The sequence below is a fragment of the Miniopterus natalensis genome, chromosome 10, assembly GCF_054644295.1.
Source record: "Miniopterus natalensis isolate mMinNat1 chromosome 10, mMinNat1.hap1, whole genome shotgun sequence".
NCBI classification, from domain to species: domain Eukaryota; kingdom Metazoa; phylum Chordata; class Mammalia; order Chiroptera; family Miniopteridae; genus Miniopterus; species Miniopterus natalensis.
The window spans coordinates 47,830,193-47,856,946 of NC_142090.1; the positions used below are offsets into that span (position 1 = coordinate 47,830,193).

General features: G+C 35.2%; 1 protein-coding gene across 1 annotated transcript in view; it reads right to left on the minus strand.

Moving 5' to 3' along the window:
- The window catches only part of MAGI2 (membrane associated guanylate kinase, WW and PDZ domain containing 2), a 1,282,556-nt gene that overhangs the window by 414,359 nt on the left and 841,443 nt on the right, over window positions 1–26,754 (minus strand). The window contains exons 5-6 of the mRNA XM_087821115.1: window positions 24,241–24,451; window positions 11,318–11,397 (exon numbers count right to left, since the gene is read on the minus strand). Of these exons, the coding sequence (XP_087677241.1) occupies window positions 11,318–11,397; window positions 24,241–24,451 (291 nt within the window). The remainder of the gene's footprint in view (window positions 1–11,317; window positions 11,398–24,240; window positions 24,452–26,754) is intronic.

The following is a 26,754-nucleotide window of genomic DNA, read 5'->3' on the forward strand; positions in this document are numbered from 1 at the left end:
TTGGGTTTCTTAGGATATATTCCTACAAGTGGGATCACTGGGTCAAATGGCAGCTCAATTTTTAGTTTTCTGAGGAAACTCCGTACTGTTTTCCATAGTGGCGGCACCAGTCTGCATTCTCACCAGCAGTGTACTAGGCTTTCCTTTTCTCCATTTCTTGGCCAGCATTTGTCATTTGTTGATGGTAGCCATTCTGAGGTGTGAGGTGATACCTCATTGTCATGTTAATTTGCGTCTCTCTGATGATTAGTGACTTTGAACATCATACTTAATGGACAAAAACTGAAACCATTTCCCCTAAGAACAGGAAGAAGATAGGGGTGTCCACTTTCACCCCTCTTATTTAACATAGTACTGGAAGCCCTAGTCATGGTGATCAGATGGGCAGAAAACATAAAAGGTATCCAAATTGTAAAGGAGGAAGTAAAACTGCCATAATTCGCAGATGACATGATATTGTACATAGATTCCACCAAGAAACTACTAGATTTAATAAATGAATTTGTCAATGTAGCAGAATACACAATCAACACCCAAAAATCAATGGCATTTTTATACACCAATAATGAACTTTCAGAAAAAGAAACTAAAAAAACAATCTTGTTTACCATTGCAACAAAAAAACTAAGATTCTTAGGAATAACCTTAACCAAGGAGGTAAAAACCTGTGCTCTGAAAACTACAAGAAGTTGCAAAAAGAGATAGAGGAAGATACAAACAAGTGGAAGAATATACTATGTTCATGGATTGGAAGAATCAACATCATTGAAATGTCCATACTAAAGCAATCTATGGATTCAATGCAGTCCCTGTTAAAACACCAACAGCATATTTCACAGATCTAGAACAAATAATCCAAAAATTTATATGGGACTAAAACCAGACCCCTATATCCACAGCAATCTTAAGAAAGAACAAAGTTGGAGGGATCACAATACCAGAAATCAAGTTATACTACAAAGCCACTATACTCAGAACCGCCTGGTACTGGCACAAGAACAGACATACAGATCAGTGGAACAGAACAGAGACCCCAGAAATCAACCCATGCCATTATGGTCAATTTAATATTTGACAAAGGAGGCAAGAGCATACAATGGAGTACAGACAGTTTCTTCAATAAGTGGTGCCGGGAAATTTGGACAGGTACATGCAAAAAAATGAAACTAGACCACCAGCTTACACCATACACAAGAATAAACTCAAAATGGATAAAAGACTTAAATGTAAGTCATGAAACCATAAAAATCCTAGAAGAAATCATAGGCAGAAAACTCTTAGACATTTCTCATAGCAGTATGTTTGCCAATACATTTCTTAGGGCAAGGGAAACAAAAGAGACAATAAACAAATGGCACTACATCACAATAAAAGCTTCTGCATAGCAAAAGAAACCATCAAGAAAATGAAAAGGGAGCCCACTGTGTGGGAGAACATATTCATCAAAAATACTTCTGATAAGGGGTTAATATCCAAAATATATAAGGAACTTATACAACTTAACAAAAGGAAGAAAAAACAATCCAATTAAAAAATGGGCAAAGGGCCTAAATAGATACTTCTCCAAACTGGATATATAGATGGCCAAGAGACATTTGAAAAAGGCTTAAAGAAAAATTCTTTTTCCAATTTTTAAAAAATATATTTTTTTATTGATTTCAGAGAGAGGAAGGGAGAGGGGGAGAGTTGAAACATCGATGATGAGAGTCGTCATCAATTGGCTGCTTCCTGCACGCCCCCAACTAAGGATCGAGCCCACAACCCAGGCATATGCCCTGACTGGGGATCGAACCGTGATCTCCTGGATCCTAGGTTGATGCTCAACTGCTGAGCCAGGCCTGGCTGGGTGAAAAATTCTTTTTTAAGACAGTCATTTTTCTCTCCATACAACTTGAGGTTATATTAAGTGTATACAACTTTTGAATTATTATATCTTCTTGATTAATTCAAACACCTATCTATCTTAAAAAATAAACTATGAAGTATCAGTCTACCTAATATTAGTGCTTACTATATAACTGCAGTAGTCAAGACACGGTGGTACTGGCACACAGACAAAAACATAGATCAATGGAACCCAACTGATTTATGACAAAGGTGCACACACAATTTAATGGAAGATGCATGGCCTTTTCAAGAAATAGTGCTGGAGCAATTAGATATCCACAGGGGAAAAACTGAACTTCAACCTAAACCTTACACTTTATATAAAAATTAATTCAAAATAGATCACAAACTTAAATATGAAATGTAAAATTACACAGCTTAAAAAATACATGAGAAATATTTGGCATCTAGGACTAGGTGAAGAGTTCTTAGACTTGATATTGAAAGCATGATTCATGATAGAAAAAATTCATAAATTGAACTTCATCAAAATTGAAACATTTTCTTTCCACAAAGACCTTGTTAAGGATAATGAAGAAAACTAATTACAGACGGGGAGATAATGTTTCTAAACAACATATCTGATAAAGGAACTTATATCTAGAATATGTAAAAACTCTCACAACTGAATTATAAAAAACAGTCTAATTTAAAATTGGGTCAAAGACATGATCAGATATGTTACTCAGCAGGATATACAAATGGAAATGATCACATGAAAAGATGTCCAATATCATTAACTATTGGGGAAATATAAATTAAAACCACAATATCATTATACCATATCTATCAGAATGGTTAAAATAAAAAATGATCATAACACTAAATGCTAGCAAAGATGCAGAGTAACTAGATGACTGGTTTATTGCTAGTGGAAATGTAAAAGGTTATGGCCAGCATGGAAAATAGTTTGGCAGTTTATTCTAAAACTAAAAATGCACTTTTTATTTAACCTAGAAATTGTACTCTTGGGCACTTATTATTAACAAATAAAATATATGTTCATCACAAAACCTGTATACAAATGTATGAGCAGTTTTATTTGTAGTAGCTAAAAATGGGAAACAACCCAAATATCTTTCAATGGGTACATATTTAAATAAACAATGGTACATAAAAAGTAGCAAACCATTGATATATACACTTGAATAAATTTCAATTTGATTAAATTGAGTGGAAAACACAATCTCAACAGTTTAAGCACTATACAGGGTAGGCAAAAGTAGGTTTACAGTTTTGAGTCCATGAAACACAGAATTTATTCTTATGTTACTATTTATTAATTATTGTATTATTTTCCATATGAACAACTGTAAACCTACTTTTTGCCCCAATCTGTATAATTGCACTTTTATAAAAATTTTAAAATAACAGACTAATTGAAATGGAGAACAGGCTAGTGGTTGTTAAAGGTCAGGGGCTGTGCAGAAGAAGGAGAAGCATATGGTGATAAAGTGGTAGCATGAGAAGGCCTTCTAGTAATGGAACAGTTCTGCATCTGGATTGTGGTCATAGTCATGTGGAACTACATATGTGATATAATTTCATGGAACTGCATACACATACACACACACATACATATACACTGGAGTATTTGTAAAGCTAGAGGAATTTGAATAAAGTCTTTGAATTGTACCAATGTCAATTTCCTGATTTTGATATTGTATTATATTTATTTAAAATGTCAATACTGGGAGAGGCTTTGTGAGGGCTGTTTGAGGCCTCCCTGTACATTCCTTTATTTCCTGTGAATTTATACTTATTTCAAAATAAAATAAAATTAAAAAGTCATATTTCAAAAATTTTGAAATGATTTTACTACCCTGCAGAACAGAGTCAATGATGTCAACATTATTTTTAGACTTGTATGTATTAAGGAGTAAAAACAAGGCAAATTCATTCCTAAACATAAAAGTAACTTGAGCAATTAAGAGCTAAAGAAGGAAAAAATTTCAAAATCCTTACCCAGGCACTACTTTATGGCTACCGCAAATATTAACAGTTTAAATGGGAGCTACATAAACAACAAATGCTGGGAAGATATTCATAATATTAGCAACTTTTATGGTTTGGGTACCAACCAATCAGAACAGATGCCAGCCATAAGCAACTCAGAATTCGTTAGCAGTATGCAATAGTGGGGTATCCATCCTATATGATATATTTTGAATTAATTTTATTATCCTCTTCCAAAAATTTATATTCCTAAAACATTGGTATTTCTTAGTACTCTTGAGCTGAAAATACTTGAAAGAATGCTATATTATTGGATGAAGCATAACAAAAAGTGCTGTTATTGAAAATCATGACTAATAATTGTCGCTTAGTGAAAGAACTGTTTCTATTCAAATATATAAAAATTTTTCATTTTTAAGACAAAAACACCCAAAATATCTGTATAGAAAAAAATGACATTCAAATTTGTTCATAATACTTAAACATAGGCAATCTATATTAACACATAAATGAATCTTTCCAATTTTAAAGTTTTAGTACTTGAATAGTTAATATGCTTAGTGTTTTTATAAATTCTGTCTAGTGGAAAAATTTTAAAGTTTTACACAGACATAATCTTATCAAGTTTATTATATTAGAAAAACAAATATTCAAAGGGGAAATTAATTTTGCCATGTTTAATCTCAAGATAATAAAGTATCAATACAATATCATTATCAATGCAAATTTAGTGAGAAAAGAGGCCAAAGTCCCTCTTTAAGGGTAAATACACCAAGTCCCACAAACAGAATCTGAACTATGAAAATAAAAGTATGCATTTTCAAAGGTGTGTGTTACTGAAGAAACAGAAAAATATGCAAGTAAGTAGAAATATATATTATATTTGTGGATAGGAAGAATTAACATTATTAAAATGTCTATACTACTCAAAGCAATCTATAGATTCAACACAATTCCTATCAAGATAACAATGGAGTATTTCACAGAATGAGAACAAATATTCCAAAAATTTATATGGAACCATAAAAGACCCCAAATAACCACAGCAATATTAAGAAAGTAGAACAAAGTTGGAAGAATCACAGTACCTGATGTACTACAAGGCCATAGCAATCAAAACAGCATGATAATGGCATAAAAAGAGACATATAGGTTATTGGAACAGACTAGAGAGGCCAGAAATAAATTTACACCTTTATGGTCAATTAATATATGACAAAGGAGGCAAGAGTATACAATGGGTTAGAGACATTCTAGTCAATAAATGATGTTGAGGTAAAATTGGGTAGATAAGTGCAAAAAAATGAAAGTAGATCACTAATTTACACCGTACACAAGAATAAACTCAAAATGGATTAAAGACTTAACTATTACACTTGAAACCATAAAAATCCTAGAAGAAAACATAGCAAAATCTTGGACATTTCTCGTAGCAGTATTTTTTCTGACATATCTCCTAGGGGAAAGGGAAACAGAAGAAAAATAAATAAATGGGACTACATCAAACTAAAAAGTTTTTGCATAGCAGAGGAAACAATCAACAAAATGAAAAGGCAACCCATTGAATGGGAGAACATATTCATCAATGATACATCTGATAGGGGTTAATATCCAAAATTGATAAAGAACTTATAAAACTCAACACCGAAAAAACAACCCCATTAAAAAATGGAAAAATCATCTGGATAGACACTTCTTCAAAGAGCACACACAGATTGTTGATAGACATATGAAAAGATGCTCAATGTCACTAATCATCAGAGAGATGCAAATTAAAACCACAATGAGGTATCACCTCACACCTGTCAGAATGGCTGCCATCAACAAATCAAGGGCCCGGCCGGGTGTAGCTCAGCGGTTAAGCGTCGACCTAGGATCCAGGTGATCAGGGTTCGATTCCCGATCAGGGCACATGCCAGGGTTGCGGGCTGCAGCCGATCAATGACTCTCTCATCATTGATGTTTCTATCTCTCTCTCTCCCTCTCCTTTCCTCTCTCTGAAATCAATAAAGATATATTTAAAAAACAAAAAAACAAATCAAGGAACACAAGTGTTGGTGAGGGTGTGGAGAAAAGAAAACCCTTGTGTATCGTTGGTGGAAATGCCAATTGGTGCAGCCACTGTGAAAAACAGTATAAACCTTCCTCAAATTTTAAAAATGGAGCTGCCTTATCACCCAGTTATTTCACTTCTGAGAATATATCTGAAGTAACCCAAAACACTGATTCAAAAGAGTATATGCACCCCTGTTTCACTGAAGCATTATTTACAACAGCCAAAATCTGGGAGCAGTCCAAGTGCCCATCAATAGGTGAGTGGATAAAGAAGCTGTGGTACTACTACTCTGCCATAAAAAAAAAAAAAAAAAGGAAATCTTACAATATGCTAAGTGAAATAAGCTAGTGAGAGAAAAACAAATACCATATTATTTCACTTATATGTGGAATCTAATGAACAAAATAAGCAATCAAAAGAGAAACAGACACAGATATAGAGAACAGACTGACATCTGTCAGTGTCCAGGAGGGGAGTTGGGGAACTGGGTGAAAAGGTGAAGGACTGCGCAAAAAAACGCCAAAACTTATAGACACAGACAATAGTATGGTGATTAAGGAAAGAGAGTTAGAGGAGGTGGAAGAAGGTAAAGCAGGGATAAATGATGATGGAAGGATACTGGACTAGGGCGGTGAACACACAACACAGTGTACAGATCATGTGTTGAGGGATTGTGCACTTGAGACCTGTATAATTTTATTAGTGTCACCCCAATAAGTTCAATAAAAAACGAAACAACCTAAAACTAATTAGCATTTTCTATTATTTTAGAAAAACAATCTCCTTCTCTTGAAAAAAATCCATTTAATAAATATTACAAAACATTATGCTGTGTTTGCTCATGTTCATTTTGAACATGGTTATTTTTAATGATAGATTAAGTAATGGTTCAAAGCTCCCGTTAAGGTCAGATGAATGCAGTTGTCATGTAGGTAAATGGGTTAAGATTGCATAATTTTCTCTGTAGTAAAATGAAAAAACTCATTACAATTGATATAGAATACAGAAATGAAGCCAACAAGTTTGTATAGCTGTAATTATTAACTTTGTGAAAATTTAGAGCCAGTTTAACAGAATAAAGGGTGAAAATCTCCAATCTATTAATATTAGGCTCGAATTAGCTAGCTGGATAATTTTAGCCCACATGGGCTTGTTCTTTTCCATCTTTCCAAGACACCCAACAGTAGTTCAAGGCTGTAGGCCAACTATTCTGAATTTCTTCCTCCTTGTCTTCTATGAGGTTAATTTGTCAGTTCAGAACATACCAGAAGGAAAGGAAAGGAATAGTTATTTAGAGCCTATGGTGCAGCATGAAATAGGTATTATTCCCATTTTACAGTAAGGAAACCTAGGCTCCCAAGAGGTTCATTTCCTTGCCCAAGAGCCCACAGATTTGGGTTCTGAGTAAAGTTTTCTCTGACTACAAATCCTACACAATTTGCTCTCCTGAGTACAATACTATGGTCCTACTGATTTTAATTACATTTAAACTTTAAGGAAATATTAATCCTACTTGGCTTGAATCACTTTTGATATTAATTAGAAGTTCATAATTTTTGAGGAATCTTCCACCATTGGGGGTTTGTGATTGGAAATGTCTGGGACAAACCCTGTGGTGCTGATTCTGAGAGCTGGACAAATATGATGGTGCTTTATACATAGTTCAACCAAACTTGCATCCAAATTGTTTAATAGTTAACTGCTCTTTCTGTGGCATTTTATAAATGACTATATTGGTTTGCTAAACAGCACTCCCCCAAATACTAATATTAGAATCCAGTAGTGGGTGGAGACATTTTTCTGCCATGTAGATGTGCTAAAATCCCTAAAATGCACAGAGCTATGACAAACACATAGAACACAATAATTTCAGTATTTTCAACCATGTTGTGAGAGAAGGAAGTATGTTTTTATGTTTAGTAGTAGTATTATCCTTCAAATAAAAAAGTAAAATAAGTGTTTTAGTGTCAATAGAATATGCAGTTGTTTAATATATAGTTGTACTGAGCCATCCATGTTCCCTTTTCCTCCTTGATACCAATGAGAAAACATCTGTTAGTTTTATTCTCTAGCCCAAGAATAATTTATATCAGTTGATACCTCCTTCCATCTCTTTTTCACTTATCTCCTCTTATTATATTTGACTAAGGAATTAACTTTATGCACCTATGTAAACATATTTGAAGCATATATTTACGGATCCATATCTACAGATACACACATGCACATGTACCTTCATAATCATAGGCACACATATACAACATAAGGTATTTCTTAGTAATTAGACATTTAATCTTGAATGATTAATAAAATATAAATTGTAATACTAATAAAGATTTTATGGTATGCAAACAAGTAATGCTTAAAATGTGCAATTTAAAAATTAATGCACTAAAATTTCTGCTTCTAGGTTGGGTGGAGTGAACAGGTAAAAACCTATGAGAACACATAGCAAACCTATGTAAAATATAAAAAGTGAGCAGTTAAAGGGATCAAAGAACTGCTGAAATAACAGGAAAAGACTCTGAATAGGAAAGAAACCTGGAGAGGTGAGGGAAGATTTTACAGCTGATTTTGTTGATTCTGGGCTTTGGCAAAAATCCAGACTTGGCCTAGGAAGAACACCACTGATGGGGGTTAGAGAAACCATCACTGAATTGAGGAAACTTGAGGGACTGAAGTGACAAAATAGACTTGAGAGATCTCAAACACACGGCCATTTATCTCATGGCTACATTTGTCAAATTCTGAAGCTACAAGGTCTGGAGGCAAAAAACTAAGCTAAACCCCCTGAAAAACAACATAAATTTTTTGACAGTCTTGCACTACTGAGAAGAAAAGCACTTTTAAAATATTGGTGTTCAAGACCTGCCACTGGGCAGCCTCCACATGAACATACTAGGCCAGAGTTTGTCCTGGGGACCAAATCCAGCCTGCCATTATTTTTGGTATGGTCCACAAGCTAATAACAGTTTAAACATTTTTAAATGGTTGAGAAAAAAATAAATATCAATATTTTGTTATGTGAAAATACATGAATCTCTAATTTCTGTGTCCATAAACAAAGTTGTATCAGAATATATTCAAGCTCTTTATTTACAAATTGACTTTGGCCACTTTTGCACAACAGTGAGTGGTTGCAAAGAGACTGAATGACCTGCAAAGCTTAATCTATTTACTTCCTGACTCTTTACAGTATATGTTTGCTGACCTGCAATAGACCTTAGTTAAAATCCTGGGTGGGTGGGCAAACACCCTAAGAACAAGAGCAAACCAGAGACAGATGGCATTTTCCCAAAATTCAACCCAATCTCCTGTTGGCTCAGCTCCATACTGGATTGAGATACACTTAGCCTTCCACTCCATTTCCCCAGCAGAATAAAGATAAATCTTTGCTGGAGAAAGATATCATCATCTTGAGCTTCTACAAAATTTTAATATACATTTTACACACACTCCAGCATTCAGAAAATTATTCTACTAACTTTATTTGATCTGAGTTGAGCTGGGATACTTATAAAGAAGCCTGACTTAACTAGCAGACTCAACATCAATCTATTAATAGCCAACATTTTAAACAAGCAATTTTAATCTATGTGATTTAAAGAAAAGAAAAATAAAACAGAAGTAACAGTGTTATCTAAAAGCACTTCTCTTGACAAGAAAACTTAAAATATATGTTTGGAGTATATAGCATTGTAACTAAGTAGACGCTAGTTTCCATTGTAAAACATCCCAATAATAAAATAAATAAAATCTATGAATTATTCATTTTGTAGGAAATGAAAACAAATAGCAATTGACCAGTTATAAATCATTCTGAGCTGTAAGATTGTATTCTGAAACTCGTTTATCAATATCATGTGACTCACATCATATTTCAGGAATCTACCATCCTGAGAAGACAGACAAGTGTCAATGTGGGAAAAACCAATAACACAGAAATATTAGAATTATGCAATATGTTACGCCTACATTGCTCCCAGAATTTTAAAATTTGGCTTTAATGGACTTTTATACTGAAAAGAACAACCCAAAGGAACAAGACAGCTGAGAAGTTCAATGTCACCAAACTGCAAAAACATCAAATTTATTTTAATTAGTATATACTAAGCTTTCACATCTGTGGCACAAATAAATCATAACTCACAGGTATAATAGATCAACTCATTTTAATTTATAATCTATCACTGCAACAGGTCTTTATATTGTCAGTGAAATGTAACCTAATTGTGCCCAAAAGTCCAGGCGATGTAATAACTTTATGGAATTCGAGCACATACATTGTACCATTATATAGATGGCAGATATAGCTATGAATATACAATTATACATAGATAGTGTTTAGAAACTGGATACTTATGCATTCAAATGTGCAGATATAAATTGTATACTCCCATTTTTTAAATTTAACTCAGTATAACTAGCTTATGAACATTTCCCTTATAACATAGGAATACATAATATTTTCTAGGTACTATTTGAGAAAGCCAGAATTGTTGTTAAAACAATAGGATTTTTGGAATTAAAGACTTTTTTAAAAAGTTGACTTTTAAAAGACTTTTTACAAAGTATAAATACCTCTCATCACTTTTTCTGCTTTTAAGAATTCTTCAGTGTGAGAGATGCCTCTGAATAAGCCTCTAGTAATCTGATTTGTTAAAGGCTGTGAAATAATAAGTCATCAGGAGAGTATGCTATTTATCATTTTAGACAAGTTATAAACTTGTCTTTTAACATTACACTCTATATTTTAAAAAATTATAATTATCTTCAGTAACAGACTTCATCTGTGTAATTTCCTATTTTGGAAACAAGGTTTACATTCATCTAATCCTCAAAAGTGTTTTAAAAAATTCTTCACATACATGGAAACAGTCAATTTTTAAGCAAATTAAGGGGAACTGGAAAATACTGAGGATAACCCAGCACATTCATGAAATTAATTATTTTTATTTAAATGTCTGATGAAAGGAAAGGAGCCATATGTATAGATCTTCATTTCACCGATTCCTTAATAACTAGCAGAATATTATGTTTCAAAACACAAACATTTATAGTTTCATAATACTGTTTCTCTACATATCATATTTAATTCCAATGGAAAGATCAGAGTCCTCAGAGAAGCATACTGCAAACAAAAAGTCCTTAGTAGGTGGTGGAAAGTCAGGCCAGGAGTCAGACAGAACCGGCAGAGATGACAGAGACGTGAGATCCAGCACAGCCTCCTCAGAAAAAGGAAACCACATGGCAGTGCTGAAACGCCGAGTCCATTCTCTCTCCTCTCTGAGCATTTAATATTACATCTTTAAAACTGCTTCAACTAGGTTATTGCTTCTTTAGGTGAGACCCTCTTTTAAGAAACACAAACATTCTAGAAGTGCAATGCCAAAACACCATAAAAACTTAATAACCTACCATTTTCTTTGCACTCTTCTGGAGGTTTAGCCTTTTTCGCAAGTCGTGGATCCAGCCATGATGTTGTCTTTGTGTTATGGCTGAAAGGAAAAGAGATCACTCTGAACAGACACATACTGAAAGGAATCAAGTTTATTCCCTAAGAAAAAAAGGAGGGGGGGGTTAGTCCAACAAAATTGCAATCGATACACTTAATTTGCTTACTGGTTCTAAGTAGCCCTGAAGGAGGTGTAAGAGTAATTGTGCAAGGCAGCTGTAAATTTGGCAACCTCAGCTCCCTGTCCTCAAAGCAGCTATTTTTATTAAAATCAACTAGAATGTTGCCAAGTTAACCTCATTGAAAATGCAGAACTCATCCAGAGCACAAGGAATTTATTACAAATACAGGATTCTCCAGTTGGAAGAGCACAGTTTGCAGGCTCTTATCCTGTTTCCTGAGTTTTGCAAAATAATTATTTCCACCTTAAACCTACCCTTTTCATAAACAGTTGTTTTGTTACTCTTTAACTACAGAGCTGGTAGAGGCAGTACAAAAGTGATGCAAATTATATCATGTTCTTGGGATTCCTGAATTTTTTCAAAACGTGATTAATAATAGCAATTTCATTAACCCACATTTAGCTATCTTCCATATAAGTACTTTGAATCCAGCTAGGGAGGTAGGAGGTAAACATGTCTGTAATCTAATTCTTGTGGAATGTAATCTCTGAGATTTAATAATAATTTTAATGGCATTTTTGTTTTGAAAACCATTTTCTAGAAACTTTAAAAAAGGAGATTTTTTAGAGCAGTTTCTCTCAAAGAGGTCCTGGACTCACTTGTGTTAAAATCACCTGGTGAACTTATTAACATTGCGTATTCTGGGTGGTTATAGAACTACCAAATCCGAATCTTTGGGGATGGGTCCACAAAAATCTCCATTATTGGCAAGGTGATTCTTATGCACATTCCAACTTTAGTACTGCTCAGTGGCTCATAACTGCTCATTGGAGCTAAAAATCTTTGCTGTATATAGTTGTCTCAAGTGATCTCATCTACCAATGGACAAATTATCAAGGATGTGACATTTGTGTGGGCTTCGGAAAGAGAATGAGCAGCCACAGGTGTGGAAAAGTGTCAGGTCTATGCGAGGAAGAGTCAGAGGCCAGTGAATGCAACATGGAAAGGAAGTGTGGAAAATAAGTTGGAAACATAAATTAGAGTGAGACAATAGGGATATTTGAACACAATTTTATGAAAGTCAAAATGATAATGATGATATCCATTTGACATGTATTTTCTCTTTCTTCAATGAAATGTAACTGTATTTTATCATATCAGGGACACAGGTGTTAGCTAGATAAGCTAATGAACCAATCTGCCCTTGAAGCAAATGTCAGAAATATCTCCCAGGCAGCATATTCAATAGCAAACTTCTAGAGACTAAGTGCCTACCTAATGAAGGGAAATGTCAAGGCAGGAAGGAGGAAAGATGGAGACAAGATGGGCAATGGGGAAACAAGTCCAAGGTGTTAAAGCATTCTTTAAATAACATTTTCTCAATGATCATCCTGCCTGCCTATGTGTAGAGCTATCTATGATTTGAGAACTGAGATATTAAGATCCTTGGGTCATGAAGTTTCTGCTCCTGAAGAAGATTCCCTTTTATTTCTGACTTTTGTGTGGGCTAAAGAGAAAATTCCCTCCGTCATATTCTTTACCTAAAAACTCCTTCATGATGTATGCCTCTGAGTGGGGATCAAATAATTTGATCAGATAAAGACTGTGAATTTGGTCAAATTATAAATCATTGAGAGAGCAGGCTAGCTTTTATTTTCTCCTGGCTTGACCTTTGTAAAGTCAGACGGTGCTTCATTATCAAATTTCAGAAGGATGTAAAATATTGTGACACTTTGGTCTCCTTTGGTCCTCATTTGTAGTCATGTCAATATCATCTAATCTTTTCCTCCAAACTAAAGGCTTGACGCCCAGGAATGGAGGATATGACTATCCCAAGTATGAGGACAGTAATACTGGTTCCGTGTTTGGTGCTCTCATTTTGAAAACACACACACACACATCACTTTAAAAATGCTCTTTATAGACATGCCTCAGTTCAAAGTGTGTGTCTGTGTGTGTGTGTGTGTGTATGTTGATGTCTATGTTTTTATGCACTAGCAGAAATGTTGGGAGATGGGCAAGGAAAAGAAATTTCCCTTCTTTTTACTCATATCTTCTTCCAAATCCTCCATTTTGGTGAAATGTCATTTCCAGGTCTCTAAGACATGTTCACAAAAGCAAACACATCTGTGGATAAGTATTAAGGGGCCATTACTAAGCCACTGCAGGGAGTCAAATTATCATTTCCATATCTCACCACTATGGATCTCACATACTGGCTAATGTAGAATAGAACTGTGAGTTTTCTACCTTTCCTGAGTTTATATAAAGCATTTCATTACAGGATGATTTTTTAGGTTGAACTAGCATTAATGGTATGTCACTTTAATACCTTTTGACAGATTGAGTCTCTTAGAGTTAACAGCATTTTTAGCTGATCCTTTGAAATGATTCTGAAAGGAAAGTGAGTAGTAGTTACCTCCAGTAATTGTCTTAAACATCACCTGAAGATATGGCACAGTATTTTTCAATAGTGGCTCTCACGAGCCTTGTAATTTATATGTTTTTTCAATGTGCCTTACCAAGGAGACATTTTTAATGCATTTGGGAGACAACAGACCAAGTGGCCTTCCCACTTCCTTTAAATTATATATTTTTAACATCAACAATTCCATTTGAAAATAGGATTAAACACTGGGCAGAAAGCTGTGTAGAAAATGGGACCATTGAGGGGTTATTCACAATCTGCATACTACCTTTCTTCAGATTTGAAGATGACTTTTCTTTCACTTTTATTGCTACAATAGTCAGAATAGGGCAACAAGTGTTTCTTGTTTGTTTTTATTTTTGTTTTGTATCTACCCAAGTTGTGTGGAGCACAAATGACAGGCAGGTATGATTCTAATGTTATACAAACTTGTATTTCAATACTAGTTTCTTTAACAGACACTCATGCACATATATATGCTGCATTTGCAAAGAAACCTTTCTTTTTCTAGCTGTGGAATGGAACACATATTTTCTAGAAATTTTAAATCATAATAATATACTACTCTATTTATTTTTACAGATAAAGTTAATGTGATGATCTTGAACAGTGAATGGTCAAGTGCACTAAACTCCATAGCTAGTCAAGTTCAATCAATGTCATATTAAGAAATTTGGATGAAAACCTTTAAAATGGCTTACCCAAAACTCTTCTGTAATGTTATAAAGTCTATACTGAGTCTGTCTGGAACAAACAAGAAGTGAAATTTCACTCAACTCTGAAATTCTAGTTTAAATTCATATCATAATGTCCCTGTAGACATGTGATAAGCTGACTAGTAATGAACCAGAAATTTGTGTATATTTTATAAGTTTAACCTTTTCCAAACAGTCAAGAGAAGCAGGTTAAATTATATCATTGTATTTTCTGAGGAAACATTCTTGTCACATAGAAAATGCTTTACTTCAACAGGGAAAGCAGCTGGCATTCTGGCACACGGTTTCAAAATTATTCCCACTATCTCATGAATGTGATGATTGTCTGCTTTGTCAGGGACTGCACTAGGACTGCATGCATCACCTTATTGTGATTATGGCTACATATTTTTAACTCCATTTTACAGATAGAGAAACAAAGGCTGAGAGAAGCTAGGCAACTTGCCCAAGGCTACACAGCTAATGGATGAAAGGGAAAGAGCTAGTAAAGGGAAACAAGAATCTGCCACCCTGAAGTTGCCCTTTTGAGACATTGACTTTAAGTTGTTTATTAAAAAACAAGATTCAGAACCTTTGACCCTGCCCCCTTTCCTGGCCAAGAGATTCAGACAGAGAAATCTGCTTCAGGAAATAGAGTTTAGGATATCCCCTTAGCCTAATTTGAATTAGGTATGGTAAACAAAAGGGCTTTAGGCAGGTACCTGATAGCTAGATACAAGCCCATTATTTCTGAGTTGCCTAAAATAATTTGCCTGCCATATATGTTCCCCTCTTCCTCAATTACCTGTAAATCACTGATTCTCACTTCTGAAATCTAATACCCCGTTCCCCCTTTCCCCTTTGTCCAAAATGTCTCATTTACCCAATGTTGCCTCACTGTCTTTAAAATTATCATGCCTATGTGAATTCCCCAGGTACATGTATTAAAACTTTGCCTCCTGTTAATCTGCCTGTTAATATATTAGCCCAGCCAGAAGAACTTAGAAGGTGGGAGGAAAAGTATTAATACTTTTTTAACCCTCACATTGTTGGTGGCAGAAATAGTAATATGCTCTGTTGACCATGATTGTTAGCTATAGTTATAAGAAATATTGATCGTGTTCTGTTAACTGTGATTGTTCTGTTCTAATTAGAAAAAGCACTTTCTAACCTGGCTGGGGGTTGTATGTCCCGGGACATGGGAGTTGACTTTGGAATTCAAACCATTCTCCTTAATTGCCTATCATCATGGAAAGATGAACAACCTTGTAGCAGAAACAAAGGAGTCCCAGAGGTGCTCCATAGATCTGCAAACACCCAGCCAGAAACCCACTCCACTTGTGGAGGCTCCTCACCCTTTTGCAACTCCCAGACCACATTTGCATTTCCTGTAACCTGTAAACCACTATACCCATATTGTGGGTATATTCTTTTTGCCCGCTTCCCCAAGTAATCTTTGTACTTCTACCCAATATAATGAACTGGCTTCTGGGGGGTGGGTTAGAGCAGATTTTATGTGGACAAATCCTTCTGTTCTCCAATTTTGCCAGCAATAATGGAATAAAATCTTCATATATGATTCAACCACATCTCTGCTTAATTGGCTGAAGTAGCAACAGGCAAGGACCCATTGTGTCTGATTTCAACATTAGCATTAAACCCAGATATATATGATTCCCAAGTCTAAAGTTTTTAATGATCTGAAACCAAAGGCATAATAAACCTAACATTTTGCTTTTTATACTGAGGTGCTTTATTTTACAGCCTCAAAAGGTAATCAGTTCCTTTGCCAGTGGTTTAGAAACAGAGACCTTTATGTTCTATTTGAGGATAGTAATCACCAAATGAAATTCCTTTGTGTTAAATGGCCTGTACTTAGTAGGTATTATATTAAATTGCACATGCATAGAGGTGAAAGAGAAAACATTGTGATTGAGGAAGCACAGATAATATCACTGGAAAAATTTTTCTCCTTATAAACTTGAATTGTCTATTTAAATCAGACTCAAATTTTCATTTGAATTTGAGTATTTTCTCAGAATAAAGTTTGGAAAATCTTGATTTATATAACCTATATATAAATATTAGGTCTTAGATGCTATACTAAAGAATTAGGTTAATAAAGATGCTATCAAATGGGTCAAGTACTTATTAGAATTAAAACTAAAAATTTTCATACAGGTAATGTTAGGGGCAGATGTTGTCCATGCTCTGTTGATTGTGATTGTTAGCTATAGTTTTAAGAAATATTAATCATGTTCTGTTTACTGTGATTGTTCTGTTCTAACTAGAAAAAGCACTTTCTAACCTGGCTGGGAGTTGTACACCTCGGGAAATGGGAATTACCCTTGGGATGTGGTCCATTTTCTTTTCTGAGAACTGTCTATCATCATGGAAAGATTAACCACCATTTTCCCAAAACAATGGAATCCCAAAGGCACCTGACCTTTGCAACCTCCAGCCCACATTGCTTGTAACCTGTTAGCATTATACTATTCCTACTTCCCCATGACTTTAATTCCTACTTTCCCATGTAATCTTTGTCCTTCTACCCAATATAAGCAGCTGGCTTATGGGGGCGGGGAGCAGAGCAGATATTCATGGGTGACCATTACTGCTCTCTCATATGGCTGGCAATATGGGAATAACCACACATATACGATCCAACAATGTCTCTGTTTCATTGGCTCAAGTGGTAACAGTCATCTGGACCCATTGTTGTCTGTTTTCAGTCAAGTTGTTGCCAGAGAAATCAGTCGGGTCCAATTTCCCTACACTAGTGGGAGTGGGGCGGCTCTTGTGATATCTTGAAAAAATGAATTTTCTAAGACCTGCACAGGAGAGTGAATGCTTTTTATTGGTGTGGAATTATATTTCTTCAGTTGCAAAGTCCCATTGTCCTTAACCTAGTTCTGAAAAAGGTGCAGCTGGGGGTCCAGCAGAGCCAAAATTAGGAATGGAGCCACTCCATTCACTCCATTCCATGGTGGAGAGGGGTCTATTGTAGCATCAGGCTATATTCAATCCATTAGTCCATGAGTCCATTGTGTGGGTCCCATATGGTTGTGAGCGACGTGGGCAAATGCAGAGGATCTACCCCCTGTGAAAGGAGTTCAGGTGGGAGCAGCAAGAGAGAGAGAACGAGAGAGGTACTCCTTTGTTCAGGAACTTAACTATCAAATTTTCTTATGCCTGCAGTGGCCACGCCTATTCTGGCCACTGACTTTTCCCAGGCGTGACTTACATTTAAGTACCTTCCCATGTTACCCAGACCTTAGAGGGCATGTGTTTAAATTGCCTTTGTCCAGTCCCTTTCCCCCAGTGATCTGCAGGGAACAGACTTGGAGAATGTTAACTGCAGATCCCTGGCAAAGCTGTATAAATGGCATGCCTATGTTATCTAGTCTCCCATTTGCTCCTTTCCCGTTAAATAATAACCAGATTACTATAACAGTAGCAATGTCACATTCAATCCTCCATTCCATTTCTTTTTCATTTACTCTTTGTTTTTCCAGTCAGAGTACATACCGCTTATTTGTTACTTAGGTATACATAAGTGCATTCCGAAGGGTGACCCAATTCAAACTTAATTTTGAGATATGTCTCCTTTCCTTTCTCTTTTCTTATGTTTTCTTTTCCTCTCTCCTTTCCTACCTTTATATTGCTACCCAGATCAAAACAATATTTTCATTGCTATACAAATATTGAATGATATTTCATCAACTGGAATTTTTATTAGTGAAATAAGAAACTTTTGCTATCAAGTACAGTCCTTTCCTTCGCTCCATTTTCTCTAAAAATAGTAATAGTCTTACACACTGACAAATACATTGAATTTTAAAAGTCCTCCTGAAAAGCCAATTCTAAATCTCAATGTTTAATTGATAGGTAAACTGTATTTTCATCCTGTGAAATACTACAGAAGAATAATAAGGGATTAAAATCAATGATACTTGACTCAAAGAAACATACTCTTTTGAATAAAGTAAACAAGGGCCAGGTAAATATTATTGAGCAATTCAAGATATGTGTGAATGTTAAAGTTACAATAGTAGTAGTCATATTGGTTTAAGAACAAAAATAACATAGAGATTACTGACTATATTTTATGTAATTTTATTTATTTATTTAAAATATATCTTTATTGATTTCAGAGAGAGGAAGGGAGAGGGAGAGAGATAGAGACATCAATGATGAGAGAGTCATCATTGATCAGCAACCTCCTGCAGGCCTCCGCCTGGAGATCGAGCCCCCAACCCGGGCATGCGCCCTGACTGGGAATCAAACTGTGATTTCCTGGATCCTAGGTCAATGCTCAACCACTGAGCCATGCTTGTCCAGGCTATTTTATGTAATTTTAAAAATAAAAAAAATGATTATACTTTTCTCTCCAATAAATTTCTTAAACATTTTGCCTTTTGTTTAATAAGTGAAAGTTTTAAATTTTGTTTAAAATGGTAATTGGTGATTCATTTAAAACTTAAGGAGATACAGAAATAGCAACATAAGAAAAAAACAGTCTAATTGTATATTTTGTTTAGAATTTAAAAGCAAATTGAGCCCTGAAGAAGATTTACAAAACCATGTACTGCCGTGACATTTTCTGTTTCAAGAGTCTACTTTAAAAATGTTATTTAAGATGGCATAGCATTTGCTGCTATTCAAGAAGATGGTAGTAAACAAATAGGTTTTTGTTGTCTTTGTTTTTTGTCAAAGGAATAGCAGTCTCTTTTCTGTCACTAACTAAACAGATAAAGAAGTAATTTAATGGGATCCCCAAAGAATGTCAATCCAGATTAACCCTGGGCAGCTCTTCTTTATGGAACACTTAGCCTCTTGAGTAGTGAATTGTTGGCCAAGAAACTTATAAAATGATATAATTATAATATAAAAGTTTACTTTTATTTCAGCCAATGTTTGTTTACACATTAGAGGTAGTATGAAATAATAGCAATGGCTTTGCAAGGTGAGAGAACTATGAGAACTTGGGAATGTTAATTTGTCCAATGGTGCCTGAGAATCTCATCTATATAATGGGGGTTTCATCAAATGTTTATAGGGTAGTTATAATATAACATATGTAAAGTAAGCACTGTAGCAAAATGGTTAAGAGTAAGAACCTGGAGGTAGATTATGTTCCATGAAAATTACCAATCTTGTCAGTTTTCTATTTCCTGGGTTTAAAATGGTTCCTAGCACATAGTATGTGTCCTATAAATATCTGTTACATAAGTGAAATCAAAGCATCCTAGCTTTGTCAATTCTTGGTTATATGACTAGGAACAAGTCACCTCTGTAAGCCTGTTTCTTAAAGTGAGAATAAAATTTCTACAATGCAAATGCTTAATGTATTACCTATTGTTGTTAAGGTTACCTGAACACAGTCTGAAAAAGTAGGCACTAAATAGGTTATAATTATTATTACTAATTTAAATTTATAATTACTATATACTGTCTATTTTAGAAGATAATATTAATGAAGATGATGTTATGAATTAAGAAAACTGGTTTACTTTTTATTTTTTTTAAATATATCTTTATTGATTTCAGAGAGAGGAAAGGAGAGGGAGAGAGAGATAGAAACATCAATGATGAGAAAGTCACTGATCGAGCCCACAACCCGGGCATGTGCCCTGACCAGGAATTGAACCCCAATCACCTGGATCCTAGGTCGATGCTCAACCGCTGGGCCAGGCAAGAAAACTGGTTTTAAATAATATTATGCTTTTTTTTTTTTTTTTTAATCCACATCTGAGGATATTTTTTCCATTGTTTTTTCAGAAAGAGTGGAAAGGAGAGAGAGAAACATTGATGTGTGAGAAACACATCAATTGGTTGCCTCCCTCACATGCCCCCACTGGGTCCAGGGATTGAGTCTGCAACCAAGGTACCTGTCCTTGACTGGAATCGAACTCCAGACCCTTCAGTCTGAGGGCTGATACTCTAACCACTAAGCCAAACCTGTTAGGGCAATAATATTATTTATTTGAGACTCTTTTGAAAATTGCTAAATATAAAACATAACTAATGTTTTTAAAGCGTGTTTGGAAGACAGCATTCACTCACAAGTTAAAATTCTGTTATTTAAAAACACTTTCTGAGATATTAACTTTTTCCCATTCAATATCATTGCAAATGAAAAAAGGAATCTGCTTTTATCATCCATCAAAGAAAGCAGTCCTGAAGAGTATGGGAAATGTAGTTGGAAAATGTGTTCATTATTGAGAACAACAAAGAATATCCTCATTTTCTAAATGCAGAACTTGTAAAGTATTCAGACACATAAACTATTTTGCAATACTGAGTCAATCAATAACTATTTTATAATACCGCACAGAAGACAGAACAATGAAGTGACTTGTTACCTTAATTCAAAACCCAATATGTATTTTTAAAATACATATTTAAGTTAACATTTCAGCATAGAGTTCCCCTCTTCTACTCAGAAATAAATGATAGATGCACAATTTTATATGCAGAAACACAGCGGCTTTCTCTTTAGTTTTATTTTCTGTTTTATTATGATCTTCATTTCAGTAAAGTATAATGAAAGTGTTGCCTACAAGCAGAGACTTCCATTACCCTAAGACAATGTTTGTACCAGAGGGAAGTTTTCACTGATGTCAGCTCTCTTTACCTCACAAATCTCATTCTCTTCTACCTTTCATTCTGTTTGATCTTCCTCTTAACTTACATTACCTTTCCTTTTAATCTTCTTTCTTTACCATGACTTTGCCTCAGGACTGCAAACTTTTATATTACAAATAGTATTTGTTTAAAAGTTTCTTGACCAGAAATTCTGGGACACATCATGGCTTAGTCCCTAAGAAAGTCCTTATTGCCCTACTATGCTCCATCTCCTGCTCTACCAGATAGTTCCAAGGAGCTTTCGTAGTAGTATAGACTTTATTCAGATAAGAATTCCTTGTGATATCAGTAGCAAAGGTACACACAGATCACGGACAGTGGGTTGAAATGTTGATTTTGTCAAATGTAGTTAGGAAGGGAAGGGGCATTCCAGAGCAAAGAGTGAAAGCTGTCAGGAGAAAATTGTCAAAAACTCAGGGAAAAGCAAAGCAGAATGAGATGTAGGCAGAAAGAAAGGAAACTGCAGGGCAGGTTGTGATAGTGTGGAAATGAGGGGCCGGATGAATGACACACTGATCCCTGCTCTGTGGTACTTGAGCTCATAACACTGAGCCTTGAGGTTCAAAGTAAACTTCTGAAGGAAGGAAAGATGGAGCTCAAACTGGTCCAGGATGGAGGTGATCCAATGTGGCAAATGCCTGCATTGTGTGTAATAACCTTTTGAAGCAGGGCATTTGCTCCTGCTCCTACATTGACTGCCTTCAGGTCACACTCACTTCAGCCCTTACTCTAGGCTTCTGCATTCCCCTCTGGAGGGATCTCCCTCAGCACCAGCTTTCTCACCACAAATAAAACTGTCTCCTTCTTTTGCCTTAATTTTCCAACTCAGCCTATCTCTGCTCCTAATACTACCCACTCATCCTTCCCTGCAGTAACACAAAGAAGATAAACAAGCAAAGCCCTCTGCTTCTCTTTCAAAAACACCACTGATCTAGCAAAATGAAAACTAAGCAATCATTTCACAGGATTCACCAACTAACACCTTAGTAAGGTCAGGGGGCTTCTCACTATTTGTAATACACCCAGGGTCAGGGTCTTCGTAATAACAGTTCTTCTATGTGAAATGCCCTATCTACATGTTACCAAGTTTTCCAGTCTATGTTATTGCACCTTATCTATGATGCCTCCTTTTACTACCTAAGTCTATGCTAAGCATATCCTTCTCTGAATAGTATCACAGTATCACAAAACTCAGAAACTGTTTACTGATACTTTATATAACTATTTGTATCTCTTTCCCAACTTGACAATAAATTTGAGAGCAGAAATTAATTTTGAGTCTTTGAATTCTGACAGTAGGTGACTAGTGTATTAACAGAATAATTTTGGTAGATTCTCCCATCTCATCATTTACGATATTCCATTAGCACAACTTCTGTCTCCCAAAATCCCTTTCTCCACAATCTCCAAACCTAACACTATTAAAAGAAAAAAAAAAGTTTGTTTATAATCCCAAAGAAGGAAGGTTTTTATAATTGCATTACTAGAAACATTGTAAGGACACAATTCTTTCATCAACTTGTCATGTTGGTTTTCTTTTATTATTTCCACATAGCTTTACTCCCCTTGTATTATATAATAAAAATGTATATATCATCAGTCTTTCTGTTCTGAACATCAAATGTTTTGAACATAAATGTGTGACCTCACATCTAGGGTTTATATTTTGACTTCTGGTCTATAATGGTTCCATGCTGTGCTGATCAACAGAAAAACTGTTTTTAGATATAAATACTTTTGTGCACTTAAAAAATTCTATATGACTTTCTTTTTTCCAATTAATTGATAAAAGATACCTTTGGGTTATTGATTATAGTAAAAAACTGATATAAGAGATTCTTAATTTTTTTAAACAGTGTAAGATTTGTCAAAAGGTAAACAATAGTAATTCATTTTCCACAAACACTGCATTTCTCATCCATATTGGAGTCAAGCAGAGTGCCGAGTAATTACCTGATTATGTATTCCCTTGGCCACAAGTATCAAAGCTTCTGCCTTCACGTGAGAATTAAATATTGGCATGTGGTAACATTTCAATTTCACAACTGAATTCTGCCTATGGAGATCTAAGTCTCAAATCATTCCAGGTTGGGAAAAGGCATCCAATTTTAATATTTTTCTTGAATAATAAGAATTTACATACTTTTTATCCACTGTCAGCACTGAAAACTTCAGTTTATATTAATTTTTCTTTTTGAGGCTTATACAGCTTTAAGGAAGTAAGGGTCGTTGTTCATTTATGATGTTTTTTATTCTTTCTAATGCACATTGTGATTATCTTATGTACATCGACAATTTAATTTTGTGCTAAGATCTTCAACTTCATAGTTCATTTTAAAAAAGTTGTTCTACTTCTAGGAGATAAAAGAAAACTTAGACAATATTAATAAAATATATTAAAAATTTCATTTTGGAAAAAAAGTCCCAAAAGAAAGAAAAGATTAGGGTGGGTAAATATCACCAGAGAGTCAGGATTAGCATTTTAGTTTCCTTGGCAAGTCAGAAAAATGGTAAGCAAGAAATACAATGGAATTAAAAAATAAGTATGATGAACTATGCAAAAACAAATGATTTTATTAAAACCTGGCCTCAGGGTCGAATGCTTAAAACATTTTCATGACTAGCAAGCATTTTGCCTTAAATAGCTGCATCCTGTTAAATCACTGAACATGATGGTGGAAGTTTCCAGCAATTTGACTTAAAATGTGGGTTTATCTTATTTAAACTATATGGACATCTTAACAGAATAGAGTAAGCATTTCCCCATTATTACAACAAATTTTACAATAACGTTGTTTAATATATCCTTTGATTTATTGCTATAATTTAGGATCCTTAATTGTATTATGGCACTATCCCATTATTCTCTAACAAAGAAAGGAACTAATGCTAAAAAAAAATTCATTATTTTATTTTCACCACATCTCTGTTTGCTATATCATTTATACACTATGATCTTTCTGGCAATGTTCAAAGAAAGGTGTGAAACTCACTCAATGAAGTAGACTTCACCCTTCTCTGTATAAGCCATTTCCCAGTTATCAGGCAAAGGGTCTGATTCCTCATTCTCTTCAGGCTTAGTTGGCTTTGCATCATCCACCTGCTCCTTCAGCTCCTCAGGCTGACTGTACACTGGTGCAGGATAAGGCTGGGAGGGTGTCTCCCCTGAGGCACCTGCACTCTTGTCTTCGCGTTCACTGGATTCTACAAGGGAACAAGGGCGTGTGGTTAGTCTCTCCGGCCACAGCAACCTCTAAATGAGTGTGGAGTATGCTGCATCAGGGAATAAGCTCTGTGAGGCTAGTAGGAAAAGCATAATTGTAAACAGCTCAGAAAATTATCACTAGGTCTATTGGAGCCCCCTTTCAGGCATCATTCTTGTCTATCCTTCAAGTATTTGTTGCTGATTACTTAATTGGAGGACCATCATTTCACAATCCAGGTGTGGTAGGCAGAATTTAACCCTCTAAAAATGTCAATGTCCCACTCCCTAGAACATGTGAATCTTATCTTACATAGCAAAAGAAGATTTGCAGACCTGATTAAATGGACGATTTAATTTGAGATTGGGAGACTGATTATTCAGGCAGGTTCAATGTAATCACAAAGATTTTTTAGAAGTGTAGGAGGAAGGCAGAAGAGGAGGTTTAGAAGGAGATGTGACTACTAAAGAATGATCAATGCGATGCAGTGTTACAGGCTTTGGAGGCAGAAGAAGGGGACCAACTACAAGCCAAGAAATGTAAGTGCCCTCAGAAGCTGGCAAGACAAGGGAATGGATTTTCCCCTAGAACCTCCAGAAAGGAATGCAGTTCTGCCCACACCTTTGATTTTAGCTCAGTAAGACCCACGTCAGACTTCTAACTTACAGAACTGTCAGATGATAAATTTGCATTGCTTTAAGCCATTAAGTTTGTGGTAACTTGTTACAGCAGCAATAGAAAACTAATATAACAGAGCAAAAACTAAAAGATATACATAACTTAAGAGAAATGATAACAGGTCTGGAAGACAGATCTAAGAGTCTCAACAGGTAAGTAGTACAAACTCTGGAATGAACACATAGGGAAGAAATAATAACAATAAAAAAATGGAAGAAAATTTAGCTAAAATTCAGCTTGCAGATTGAGATGGTTCATTTACTCTGAGGACAGAATAATAAATCACATAGCCCATTAAACACATGTAGGTGAAATTTCCAAACTCTACTGTTAAAAAAGCAACTTTAGCAACTTCTACACTGAAGAAACACAATTATTTACAAAGAAAAGAGGAACAAAAGAGCCTCAGACCTCTCATCTGTGATACACTAAACTCAAAGATAATAAGGCAACATCTGTAGTAACACTAGAAAAAAATATAGCAACCCTAGAACTTAACTCTGCCAAAATATTATTTATCTATCCAGGCAAAAGTAAGTCACTTTTAAATATGCAAAAGTCCTGAATGCATACTACTCATGTATCCTATCTCAGGACAACATTTGAGGAATTATTCTAACCATGTCATGATGATTGGATCAGAGTAGAGATCTCAAAATAGAGAGAGAACTGGAGAAAATAAAAATTAAGAAGAAATAAATCCTACAAATAGAATTAAATGTAAATGGAGGATGGTCACATTTTTGGAAATTTGTAGTATGTGTTAAAGACAGATTCTTGAAAAGAAGAAACATGTGAAAAATCTTTCACCAGAGTGGATTTTAAACCTTATCTTGGGAAAGTTCAGGGTCTAGAGGGTGGAGAAAAGGTACAGAAATAGAGACATTCTAAAGGTTAAATCAGTAGACACATCAAAAAGTGGGTAAACAAGATAATTTTAAAGGGTATTTATTCATAGTATGGGCAAATATTTTGGTCAAGGTGTAGATGTCATTGTATAAAGGGGATATTTAAAAATATTCCCTAATGTATATTCTCTCTCTGAGGTACTCAGGTTTTTTTCCTTCCCATTTAGCTTTTCTGCCATTAAAGGCAGACCATGAGTCTTATTTGTCAGGGAAGAGTAGAGCAAGTATCATCTAGAAAAAATGCACATACTTGGGGTAAATAAGAAGAAAGATATAATGTAGAGAAATTTCCTGCAAGGTAAGATGGTGGCTGGAAAAGATATTTAAAGAAGGAATGTTTAGATTTAAGAAACTGCCTGTTGCACTCAGGAATTCAGCACTAATATCTTTAAGCATTAGTCTGGGGTATGGTGTGGTGGTGGTAAGAAGAGGGAAAACACAGAAAAAGGCAAAGGAGATGAAAACAGAAGGGGCCTGTGAACCCCTTAAGTTTACAACGTTGGGAGGACTGTTTCCTGTAGAGTGGTTTTACACGTCCATTGAGGGGGGTCAGAGCAGAAAAATGATGGAGTGAAAACATTGGCAAATATTATTCCCAAGACTTCCCTGTGGTATGGATGTCATCCATAAGTCCAAGTATGATCCAGTGAGAGACTTGGAAAGTACTAAGACTAGGGAACCAATCCGAGTCCAGTGAGGGTCACTGTGATTTCCTCAC